Source organism: Apostichopus japonicus, chromosome 12 (genome assembly GCF_037975245.1).
Source record: "Apostichopus japonicus isolate 1M-3 chromosome 12, ASM3797524v1, whole genome shotgun sequence".
In the NCBI taxonomy this organism is placed as follows: Eukaryota; Metazoa; Echinodermata; class Holothuroidea; order Aspidochirotida; family Stichopodidae; genus Apostichopus; species Apostichopus japonicus.
The window spans coordinates 5,967,501-5,981,045 of NC_092572.1; the positions used below are offsets into that span (position 1 = coordinate 5,967,501).

General features: G+C 33.7%; 1 protein-coding gene across 1 annotated transcript in view; it reads left to right on the forward strand.

Annotated features, from left to right (window-relative positions):
* Positions 1-12,224, forward strand: part of LOC139977545 (uncharacterized) — a 270,650-nt gene extending 258,426 nt beyond the window's left edge. Inside the window, exons 11-20 of the mRNA XM_071986920.1 lie at positions 4,663-4,687; positions 5,206-5,249; positions 6,445-6,624; positions 6,914-7,021; positions 7,307-7,509; positions 8,080-8,199; positions 8,690-8,798; positions 9,070-9,166; positions 9,267-9,366; positions 9,637-12,224. Coding sequence (XP_071843021.1) covers positions 4,663-4,687; positions 5,206-5,249; positions 6,445-6,624; positions 6,914-7,021; positions 7,307-7,509; positions 8,080-8,199; positions 8,690-8,798; positions 9,070-9,166; positions 9,267-9,366; positions 9,637-9,657 — 1,007 coding nt within the window. The 3' untranslated portion in view covers positions 9,658-12,224. The remainder of the gene's footprint in view (positions 1-4,662; positions 4,688-5,205; positions 5,250-6,444; positions 6,625-6,913; positions 7,022-7,306; positions 7,510-8,079; positions 8,200-8,689; positions 8,799-9,069; positions 9,167-9,266; positions 9,367-9,636) is intronic.
* Positions 12,225-13,545: the final 1,321 nt, after the last annotated feature.

Genomic DNA, 13,545 nt, shown 5'->3' on the forward strand with positions numbered 1-13,545 from the left:
TAAAGTTTGGTCCTAATTACCGGTGGTGATGTTGAGTTGAATCCCGGCCCATCTGTGCATCACTGTGTCAGCTGCCAACTAAATATGTGACGGAACAGTTCAGCATTATTTTGTGATATTTGTGATTAGTGGACTCATGTAAAATGTTCTAAAGTGAGCATTCAATGATACAGCTGTCTTGCATTGTCTGGTGATGATTTTACTCTTCATTATGTGAAGTGTACTTTACCTTCTGAATATACTCACTTGTTCCAAGAGGACCCAGTTGTATAATCCTGTTAATTCTATCATTGGGAAGCCTCATGATCTTTATTGCACTTAAAAGCGTACCTCTGATATGACTGGTGATTTTACTCTTGTCGATATATTGCAACCAATTTCCTCATCTAAATCTTATAATTTGGAAAGGGAATCAATATATACGCGTACCACTGTATATGGCAGGGATGCCAAGGAGATGAAGTGGGTAATGCCGGGATTTCTATGGTGCATGTGGTAAAGGTGGTTACAAAATAATTCTGCCACCCTCCCCCTATCCCCCTTAATAAGAAAATGATGTAGACACTCCCAAAGGGAACCCCGTGAGACCACCCTGTACTAATAACCACAATCTCAAGGGCTTGAAACAGGGATGCCAGGTGTCTACAAGTATTTCTTTGTATTAACAGAGCATTTGATCACCACACTCTCTGAATTACCAGTTATATTTTATTTAAAGAAAGTCATTGGAATATCCAGCGAGCAACTCGAAAATACTTCTCTGCTATCTGCTATTACATCATGAAAACAGTATTGCTTTTTGTAACTATAACAAACTGTTGAACAGTTGGAAAAGGTATGTTTGAATTTCCCGAATGTTGTTATGCTACACATTTATCAAATTATATGTGACTCCAAGGTTTTATGTTTCATTTAGGTTTCATTTAATGTATGCTACTTAACAATACAAACGTGTCGTAATAACATGTGGTGTGCAATGATTTAGCTGCCAACTGTTATTTTTAATCCGACATATCCACATCTACTTTTTTTCCATACTTTTATTTTTTATTTTTTTGCAGCTACCATAGCGACACTTTAACAACAACCTACCACTGATTCTCAGTCGTTAGGTGTGTGGATTTTTGATGTTTCCTTTTCTGTTAAATTGCATTATTTATTAGAAAACCGACTTGGTATTCAAGCCAATACTATTACTTTTATCAAAGTCCTGTATCACCCTTGAACGTTTGAACACCGTGCATGATTTATATATGTAGGAGAGTTAAGAGGGGTTGAACAGTTTTATCAGAACATAAGTAATGTGTTACCAGATATGAAAGTGCTAATGTCCATTTGAAATTAAAAATTAAAGATTTGTAACAGCAGGGCTTCTTTTCGTTAAGAATTCACAAGTCTTGGCGAGAGGAAGTACCATGATTCAAATTAAGTATATTCATCTATGTAATAATAATGTACACAATATAGATGTTCGTGTATGCGGTTATGAAATTTACAAATTGTTTAACACTATCATAGAACTCTCAAAGCATTAACACGTTTTGCAGACCAATAATGATTATATTCAATACATCCTGCTTCACAAATTGTTCATGTGCTTGTGTGCCGCATTATGTTGGATATTCTGCACTCCCCACGATATAAAAGTCCAACTAGGGTTTCATACAAACTGTTTTTCTGAAGTTTGTGTTATTAACACTTACTTCAATATTGTTCATTGCTACTATTTACCTCCTTTCTTTGAAATCCATCAATGACCCACGGCACAAAGCAATTTTTACTACATTTGACACACTTATAATATGAAACTCATTTGGAGTTTAATGATTGATTGTCAATCAGGAAATATATTTCTCAACGTTTTTCATATATTGTATACTCTATACCATTTATTACGATTTAGTTCCCGCGAAATTCCGTGGATCACTATTTTCATTTTTTTCGTATAATTCCAAAACTTGCAGCAAGCACAACTACAAAAGAAAAAATATCTACCAATGATGATATGTTTATATGTAAGACTAGTTTGCAGTCTCTCATTATCAGTTAACTTTCATTGCTAGAAATCAGATTGGTATTGCAATGAGTATGACTAATCTTTAGAGAAGTTTTTATCACTGATGACGGTTTGAATACCAGCATTATATACTCATGCTAGAGAGAGGTGTTAAAGATGTCTCTCTCGTTCTACTAGATATGTGTAAGCGTATATTAAAAAAATATCCTCTTGCTAATCTGGGATTGATAGCCGACCTATACGTTTATCAGATACATTAGAGAGTTGCATACTAAGGGTGGGCTCCTTATGATACCATTGGATACTTAACAGAGAAAAGATCGGTGTCATTTGCAACAAGAACCTCGCTTCAAAGATGGGATATCTTGCCTGGTCACGCACTTCTGGTGTAAAGAGTCGTATAATGCTTCGGAGAAGACACCAACACAAATTCAGAAGTGGATTTTCCTCTACCTTTTATTTACTAACAAATGAGGATCAACGAAATGTACATAATGTCATTTCTTAATATGTTTTCTTGCACTACTCAATATATGCAGAACTTTAAGTATCAATGGCTGTTTGACCCTCCTTCAAACTTTTGTTCGTATCGAAGAACAAACATCTAAGCACAGCTGTCTCCACCAAATATCCTCTACATTTACATAGTACATCAGCTTTTCGTTAATTCTCACGATTTCCTATAAAAATATATAACTTTTCTGCAGTATAATAACATGTAACACTTAAGGTATTCTATCAGCAAATCTCATCTAAAATAATTCCCCAAATCTCACTTGTCCGTATCATAACGTCAACTATACTCAATTGATAGTTTACTGAAGAAATAAGAGTAAAGGTGATTTTCATTGCATCTCAAGAACGTATCTACTACACTCAAGCAACCATCTATATCCCCGACATAGTACATTTTACCAATGCCTTTTTGTATCTTACCATTTCGATTGTATCAAGGTTAAGACGAATAAAGGAAAAGAGAAAGTATTAAAATTGGATTTCAGAGACAGACTAATTATTAACTTGGGTCTTTCGAGTTGCTCACCATCTCTATGATATGAATATATGATGATCATTCGAAACCAATTGTTACATTAATTAATAAAACCACTGCCACGTAGACCAACAATACACTGATGATATCTCTTGGGTATCAACTGGTCAGCATATAATGCAAGATGTCGAAAAACGAGTTTCTGAGAAACTGAAAGGAACGAATCTGAGAATCAATTGCACAAAAACTGGGAAATTTTCAGTCACAAGAAAAGGAAATGAAAGTTGGAAGAAGTGTAAATATGTTGGAAGCTTGCTGGGGACCGAAGAAGGTATTAACCGAAGAATTGGTATAACCAACGGTGCTTTCAACACACTGTCAAGTATTTCCAAAAGCAAAAATATAAGCCGAAACATTAAGCTTAGATTTTTTGAGGCTTTATTAAAGAGTTTTTTTTTTGTACAATTGCGAACTTTAGGGCACATCGAAGGATCTTGATCGCAAAATTTACACTTTTCAAAGGAGACTACTTCGTAATATTCTCAACATTAGATGAACCAATAACAATCGGTTATCAAACGATGAGCTCTACAATAAAAACCAGCCAAACACCTTGGTCATCCATAGTCGCACATAGAAGATTGAGATTTTTCGGTCATGTAGCAAGACTCCAAGAGGACGCTCCAGCAAAGGTTGCATTAAGAGAAGCATTGAGACCTACTGCTAAACCAGTAGGAAGGCCCGTAACTACCTTGCTTGGAGAAATAAAGTCGCAATTAAACGACGTTAACATTAACAATTTCGAGGAAGCAATAAACTTTGCACAAGATCGTGATACGTGTCGGGGGTTGACTCAACTTACTACTACTACTACTACTACTACTACTACTACCACGTGACTAAGACTTCGCCTTAAAGCATTCTTCAGTAATTCGCATTTGTTACAACGTAATGTGCTAATGCGGAACATTTTGTTTGACATTTCTTCTCAATTTTAACGTGCATGGTAGTTCATAGTTACAATTATAAACGTATTCTTTCTGTAATTTCAGATTGCAACAATACAGGGCTAATTGCTGCCTGCATAGAGGCCATCATCATTGTGGTGTTAATCCTTTTAATCATTTATTTGGTCGCACGTGACAGACTAGGTATGCCGTTTTCCTCTTCTCCTTAAGTACGTGTTTCTAGTATTGACTAAATATTTTCTACGTAGATGAAACTTATATGGTCACATATTTAGCTGTCAAGATTAAATACATTTTTATTTCGATAAACGAGGCCCAAAAACATCTTCACATATGAAACACAGTCATATATTACATGAAAAATTGTGCATTGATTCACCTACATCTTACAGACCATTCAGAAGAATTGAATAATTCAATATAATATATAAAGAAAAGACACTATTTCATTTGAATGGTAGTGTACAAAACTCATTCTCATCGTAGTTTATAATTAAATGAAGATTTTAAATTGACATGTATCATGATAGCAAAATACGTTACAATAGTTAGTTTCAAAATCAAATATTGCGACTATTTTTGTTAAACTTTCTCTGTAAAATTCCTATAAAATGTTATGATTAACTGCAGAAATAGTTTCATTTTGTTTTCTTGTTAATTAATTATATTGTTCTTCTTTGACAAAGGACACGGAAAGAAAAGAGAACCCAGGTATGAATACTCTGTTCCAAATGCACCATTTCGTGTCTAAATTTCCAATCATTAGATTCTGCTTCAAAGACCCCAGGGCAACAACACTCCATGATTAAATACTTTATTCAAATCTTGCCCTCCCATGAAGATTCATTCTACTATCTTTATCATTCGGAGGAATTTCTTTGTTCATGATTCTTTATTAGCACAATTCTACGTTTGGAGCTCCTTGCATGGACCTAAAATGAGCTTCAGAATACATCATTTGGGGTCAATGAACCAAGTGCAATCACACCCTTTTCAAAATCGTTTATTCTCCTCTGGCCCTTCTATAAAAGTTCGGCCCAGACCTTAATTATTCGGGGAAAACGTGCCCCCCCCCCAAAAAAAACCTTTGAAATCCTGTGAACGCAAATGACTTGTCATGCTGTCACCACACCCGTGAATCGATTATTATAACACACAAAATAAAGTGTTGCATATTATTGGTCTTCTCCAAACAGAAAATATATGAATCAGGTCTATTTCGTTTTCAGATCTACAAACCAAATAGAAGAAATAAAAGGAGCTGGAAATAGAGGTAGATTGTTATAATTATAATGTTGAAATTTGGAGGGATTACTTCAAATAAATGGTGCAGTTTGTAAATTTAGGTGAATTTAAGATTTCACTGTTAAAAGAGATATACATGCCCAGCTCCATCCCTGTTCCTCACCGATGACCGATAACTTGAGAGTTTCTCAAGTAACTTATACCTGCACGTTGTATTGAATTCGCTACAAAGTGGTTCTACGAAATGAACTCAACCAACAATAGGTAAAATAGCACAGCATATTTTGTATGAAAAATATTTTTGTTATATTTTCTATTTTTCTATTTTATTTCTTTATATATATATATATATATATATATATATATATATATATATATATATATATATATATATATATATATATATAAATATATATATATATATAAATATATATATATATATATCATATAACCCAGTCATGGCAAGACTGTAGAAGGGGTCACTGTTTCTAAAAAAAAAAAAATCAACAAATATGTTTATTCATTAAAATCTATTTTCCATTCAATTTTGTCTGTCATTCGAAGTTGAACAGCCTCTTCAATTGATGAGCCGAAGATGTGCAAAGTTTGAATTCTTAAAATATAGAAGTACATCAAATATAGCACAGACTGGCAGCAATAAACAAGATTTCGAATTAAAATTTCCACTTATCATCTGCCACCGGAATATCTCCTTACGGAAGCATACACTTTCATCCCTGAATTGTTATTATTTGTTTTGCAGATGGACGCATTGATGTGACAGTAAATGCATCAAGAAAAAATCTTCATGTCATCAAAAATGGCTCAAAGGTCAAGAATTATGAGACCAAATATTGAAACATTCTATAAAGTATGCAACTAGTAATGTAGCAGAGTATTAACTCTTGATTGATTGTGTTCCATAGCTAACTGAAATATATACTGCTGCTGCTATACTGCTGCTACTGTTGCTTGATAACACAAAACAAGCCTGCCAATCATCTGACAACAGTATTGGGTTCTCTATGTTGATAACAAAATTCATAGCACGGTTTTCAATATTCACTAAATTGGAGATTAAGTGGTATCCAGCTATGTATTATATTACCAAACACCATCAGTGTCCAAACCCCGACACGACTGGCAGTTTTATGCTTCATGTATTATTCTTAAAGTTAAAGTTAGTTATGTTATCACACCAAGTCACGCTTCCATCTTTATAGCTGATATGGATCTTCAGGAACTTGAAGTTAATAAGAATACGAAGAACAAGAATCTTGAAGTCCCAGAGAAGAATGTGAAACTAATTTCCCTTTTACCTGGAAAAGGAATGTTACGATATCACAAGGCTTTAGTTATGGGAGCAGCAGGAAACATAGAAGCTGTGGTCAGAACCTTGTCAGGTATTTACTTTGAATTTTACTTTTAAATTACCAGACTAAATGAAAGTAACTATTTAGTACATATTTTTGTATCAAGACATATATTAAACATAACACGTGTGAATGCAGCATGATATTGTAAGGAGAATGACTTGTGTTAACCCCGTCGACTATTTCATCGAATGTTATGTGATTAAAAGAGAAAAAAAAAACATTTAAAAACCTCAACTTGTCCTAATCAAAGTGTACAGTGGATGAGACAGTGATAACCTCGATGCGTTTAACAATCTACTGACTGATTGCTTTTCAGGTGATTCAACTTTGCGAATGATCGAATTACAAAGTTCAGAGGTTCAACACATATTAAAGCTGCCAGGCGATAACAGTATTATGAAGCTTCTCGGATGGTGTGATACAGGTACGAATACTCGCACTTGTCAAAATGTGGTATTAACTATTCAACCTTAACAATACAGACCTTCTTCTTTGCATATATGTTGTGCTACAAAGAAATACTAAATGAAATTCAAATAATGTTACTGAGAATGATAATTTTAAGTAAAGAGATAACAAATGAATTGATAACAAGAAAAAGATAAGATTAAAACTTGAACTCAATAAGGTTATTTTGTTTGTTATTGTAAATAAATTACTAATAACTGATTCGCATTCGAATAACTTTTTATGGTTACTCCTTTTTTAGTACCAAATTATCTGATTTGTGAATATTTAAGTGGTGGAAGTCTCTCAGATCACTTAACTGAAGAGTTCAGTCCCCAGAAAGTACATCAGTATAATAATACCAAACAGAAGCGTTTTCAAGTTGCTGAGAAGGGAAACACCGATCTTTTACCAAAATATGCACTTCAGGTGGCGAGAGGATTACAGTTTTTGACAACACATGGAGTAAGTTTATCCGACTCCAGTGTATTCTCTCCTTATAGTGAGAGGATATATAAATCAACAAATGTGGGAAATGCTCAATATGGATACGAAAATTGCACCAATGATGTCAAATAGCCTTGGTCAAATCAACATCAGAAGAAGACTGATTTACCTATATGTAATCTTGAGTGGTCACAGCAAAACAGTGAGGCGAATTTTATTACAAGGTGTTAAAAACATGTACTGCCGTTAATGTTTTTTATCATTGTGCAGTTTAAAAAGTTATAATATGATCTCAGTTAGGACTGCTTAGGCACTATGACCAAAAGATATATTCATTGGTTCATAAACAAAACTAAAAGGAGAATAATAATGATATGATCATTAATACTTCTAAGTAATGTATTGTCCAAAGGTGGAGGAGGACTTTCTCCTGTAAATAATGGCACTTCAGCAAACAACAAAAAACATTGGGCCTAGGTATCAAAAGGTAAGCCATACTAAGGAGGTGGTATATGGTTGGTTCTAAAATATTTCGTTAGAGTACTTAATTCGTTTACTAACTAATAATTGCTTAATCTTCATTAACAGTTCATCAGCCCCGGTCTTCGAAGTAAGAAAGTATTGTTGACAGCGTCAGGGAAGTGCAAGTTATACGACTTTGTTTCGGTGGACAACGCTAAAGAATGGACTGAATTAACTTGGAATGAAGTCAGTATATATAAATTTATATATATATATATATATATATATATATATATATATATATATATATAACGCTAAAGAATTGACTGAATTAACTTGGAATGAAGTCAGTATATATAAATTTATATATATATATATATGTATATATATATATATATATAAGGCAAAATATGTCACCAAAAACAGAACTAGTATTGTTCGATACAGGTGACAAACGCCTAGAGTGGACTTACGACCTTCCTTACCGGTTTCGAACCTCTGGACATGCAATCAGCGTCCATAGCCTAGTGGTTAGGGTGTCCGCGTACAGAGCGGAAGGCCCGTGGTTCGAATCCCGGTGGAGGCTGAAAGTTTTATCACTGCTCTTGATTTTTCCAGCTAATTACGATTTTCATATATATATATATATTTATATATATATATATTTGTGTGTGTGTTTGTGTTTGTGTATCTCTATATAAGTTTTATTTAAACACCATACATTTCTTTCGCTCAGGACGTTCCCTTTCAGTGGATGCCTCCAGAGTTTCTTTTACTTGAAACGATTTCTGCCGCAGGAGATGTTTGGTCCTTTGGTGTTCTCCTCTGGGAAATTTTCAGTTACGGTATTGGCTTTTAAATAATATAACTGGATATTGTAGATCATTTGCGATTGATTCCTTCATTTTCTACGTAGCTTGAGTTCGTATTAGTGCATGATAAGACAATGGTGTTATTGTATGGCATTGTAATTTAACATCAACGAAAAGGCGCAAATAATGTATTCTTTCTATGCCTTGTAAAAATATATCAAGCAAATAAAATTCCTTTTTGGAATTAGATAAGAAGACTCTTTCTTTATTTTTATGAGGTATCCAATTATTTATCGCTGTGTAGGATCGGAACCGTACCAAAGACAAACCAGAGCTGATGTCGAGCAGAGCCTTCGCGCAAAACAGCAGCTCCATCTACCTGATAACTGTCCAGGAGCAATGTAAGCAACCATTTTCCCTCCTGTATACTAGTCTTTCTCTTATCACCATTAACATGTTTTTTTTTTAAACAAAAATTGGCTCCGTTTGTTCTCATCTCAGCTGGCAGGTGATGATAACTTGTTGGGAAACGGTTGCAGAGAAAAGACCTAAAATTGATGACGTAACATTTAAGCTGGCTGTAATGTGCAATGAGGATAAGGTAAGAACAACAAAGGAATAACAAGATTATTAATTTTAAATAGACTTTTTTTCATTCAAGGATTGCTTGTAAAGCGTTTGTGTTGTAACCCACATGTCACATTTCGGAATTTAAACAAAGATTTGTTATCAGCTCTGTTAAAAATAGCACTTATCACCCAGAGTTACATATTTTCTTCCAATAGTTTATAATTCTTGAACTTTTAACTTCGTTAAAATCCACTGTGGATCGATAAATCAGCTTCATCGATGTTCTAACTTTTTGTCAAAGGAATATCAGGAAATCGGATAAGAAGACCTTTCATAGACAGAAACATTAATCGCCGACTATCAAATATGAACGATGAGTATGGAAACATTATTTGACGGAAGAACTACCGAAAAAAATACTTAATATCGACTGACATATTTTTATATTTTCCATCGTTTTACTTGTTATCTTTATTTGAATGTATATATTATATTAAAGTGTCCGTACTTGGCAAGAATAATTTTACTATAGTTTAAATTAAAGTAAAGATTTCTTAGAAGAACAATTTGGTACGTGGAATATGCATTTTTTTTAAATATATAATTTAAATAGAAATCAACTAATGTTAACATTTCATGTAGTGATATATCTTTATAAAACAAACATGAGGAGATAATATGTTCTCTTGTGAAAAAGTTAATGCGAAATAACTAAGTGAAACTATGATGTATTTATTACATCATACTACAACGTATGTCATTAATTACAATTTCATCGTCTTTTACTTTTACTAAAGACGATGATGCTTATTTTTATTGCAACTGCATATATGTGGTTAATTTTCAACGTGTTGCACAGTGATGATACAGAAGAAAGATTATTTGCTTTCGTTATTGCCCTTGTGATATTTTCTGTTGAGTGTAAGGCTCAATGCTACCGTTAGTTCAATCATCGTGTACTTCCTTCTTGTTAACCACACAGGAAAGGAAAAGCAATTGACCTGGTATCGAAACCAGACAGTGTGATCGTTTAGCTGTTCTTATGCACGAGAGTATCGGTAAAAATTTGGGGACTTCCCGAACGTTGATCAAAGTAGCTAACAAACAGAACTCAAATTATATTGAATGGTGCATGATATTGTACGTGGTATTATTTATAGTTAGGTCGTACTCATCTGTTTTCTTAATATCCATCAAATTATATACAATACATGATGTTACAAATTCCGTTTATGAGATTGTTTGCATCATATCCATCATTTTAATATTGAATAACAATAACTCATTCAACTGTATATGTGCTCTAACTTGACACTTCTAAAACATAGTTATCTGTAGCCCACAGTCAGTACAAATTCGTTGAATCAAAATTAACTTTGCTTTCATTTTAATCCCATTACTCTTCTTATACTTTATGTTTTCTAAGTTTACGTTTTATGAAAACATATCTGAGTTATTTTTGTATTCACATAACCACATATAGACGATAACTTACAAAGTGTATATAGCCATAACCATGATACGACAACGAAAATTTATGTATATATATATATATATATATATATATATATATATAATATATAGTTATACCGAGTGTATAAAAGCAACCGTTTGTAGACAGTCACGCACGATTTCTTCCCTTTGAAAGAATCTTTTCGCGCAATTGAAACGATTGCCAATCTTTGTTCGTTAATATGTTTTGAAAATCACTGTGAAATTTATTTGAGATCTATAATGAAAGAAGTAGTATGGTAGTAGCTTTAAAATAAAGGTAGTACATGATACTAGCACTAATAATAATAACACTATGGCACATTTATTTTAATGGGCGAAAAAACCCAATACAGGTTTGCACTAAATTCAGTTCATTGAGTTGCTTATCAGTTTTTACTCAAACTTCAGTGTAATAAAGTATTGATACCAAGTGCATTTATTAACGTTTGTAGTAACTTTTACGTAAATCGTTCACAATCATCAGTGCTCTAATTGGAAATCTTTAAAACGTAGAATACTTTTTTATTGCTTTGTAATTATTAGTCATCACTATAGACGGTTAATCTTCTTCACATATATTTATGTTTACAGTAATCTTCTTACGTAATGTTTTATGCAGAGTTTACGATAGTGGAAAAAATAAAGAGTTTTATCCTTTTTCACATTGCCACATATTTCCTTTTTTTAATGGATGATAACTAACAAAGTGAATATATCCATACCATAGTACGCCAGCGACAGTTTATGTCTGGTTAGTTATAGTTATACCGAGTGTATAATAACAACCGTGTTGTAGCCAGTCACGTACGATTGCTTCCATCGGTAAGAATCTTTGTCTGCAATAGAAAAGATCTTTTTTTATTTAGTTTTATATACCTCACAAAGAACATGTTGACTACAATGAATGGCAGCTAAAGATTCACTGGTAAATATTGTATTTAACATGACCTCCTAAAACTCTGCAGCACGGAAAAGATCTTCAGATAGCAAGGGAAATGGATTCGGTTAATTTGCAAACGAAACGGCAACCTGGGATCAAGGAAATCACTGACAAATGACATAATCTACCATAACTAACTTTGAACCGCATCGTTTGAATTTAAAAAATGAAGTGATTTCAAAGACAATGAGAGAAATGTATTTGTCATCAAACAAATGTTTCTTGAAAGTAATTGTGAAATCGATTTGAGCTCTGTAATGAAATGAGTAGTATGGTAGTAGCTTTAAAATAAATGCAGTATATGATGCGAACACTAACCTGAGAGTCTTATTAAAAGCATAAGCTTGGGAGTGGTTAATTGGCACTTTTATTTATCTAAGATGGGATGGTCATTTGGTTACGTGTAGTAAACGTTTCTCCTCGTGATTGATGTTCAGTAATATATTTGCAACAGAGTCAAAAGTGACTTTCTTGTTTTAATTTGCATCACAATTCTTTAAAAACTTTCCATGTTTATATGATTTAGTAGTGATTCCTTTTAATATATAATTGCTTCAACACATTAAAGGTGTCCCTAATGTGTGCTTATTCGAAGCAGTGCATCAATACCATTTTGGTGTCATTAGACTCCTGATAATGGGTCTTCAGGTAAGCATGTCAAAAGTTACTGGACACTCCAAGGGGATCACTACTACATCCTAAACACCTTTGTGTGATAACCTGTAAGATACATCCTGGACATCTTAAAGGTGTCTCTTGATACCCATATTGGTGTCATTTGACTCCTCTGAAAATGGGTCTTCAGGTAAGCACATAAAGGTGTCAGTGGTGACTGGACACCCTGACGTAGTCTGAAATACACCTTAAAGGTCACATAGACACCTTTGTGTGCTCACCCAAAAGTTATAAATTTACACCTTAAAGGTGTCTCTTGTTTTTGAAAGCCCCTGCAAGTACTTAAAGTTACATATAAGTATACTAGTACATTATACACGCACTAAATCATATACATCAATGTGTCAGTAGTATGTGAGGAAAGACCAACCCAGGTTCACACTAATTTCAATTCACTGAGTTGCTCATTAAACTGTACTCAACTTCAATGACGTAATATTATTGGTCCCAGGCTTATGCTGTATTTATTATCGTTTGTAGCAATTGTTTCGTCACAGGCGTTGGTTGCCTATTTACTTGTCACTTATGAAGTAGGTTGAGTTTCTTTGACAACCGTCAGTGATTTTACAATATAACACGTAGCACACAATAAAGGAACCGTTTCTACTTCCTTAAGCAATCGTATTACTGTATGAAAAAGGCCTTTTCTACATAGACATATGAATGATAATGTAATATGATCCAACGTAGCTCTATCATAATAACCAAACTAGTGGGCTTTAACAAACAATAGTTTCCTGGGAACGTAAATGCAAACATTCAAACAGTATCTTTATTTTCATAGGTTGTCGTCTATTTGTAACCTTTACACCTCTTATCACTTGTTATACTGCACCAGTGTTTGTATTACCGTGGTCGTAAATCTTTTGACTAGGTGAGGGCGGTATTTTAGAAAGGATTACCTCATAGTGTAAGTATAGATAACCTAGTTATGCTGCTTTGGCAATTGCTGTTGTTTCTGTTTTGCTGTAACTGTGATTGATGCTAGCATGATAACTATTCAATCCCGTCGGGCGTTATTTTGAAGTAGCAACGTGCCCTAATTTAGTAGTACTTGTGTGACCCGCATGTCATATGAGAAGGCAAACCCTCATGCAACAA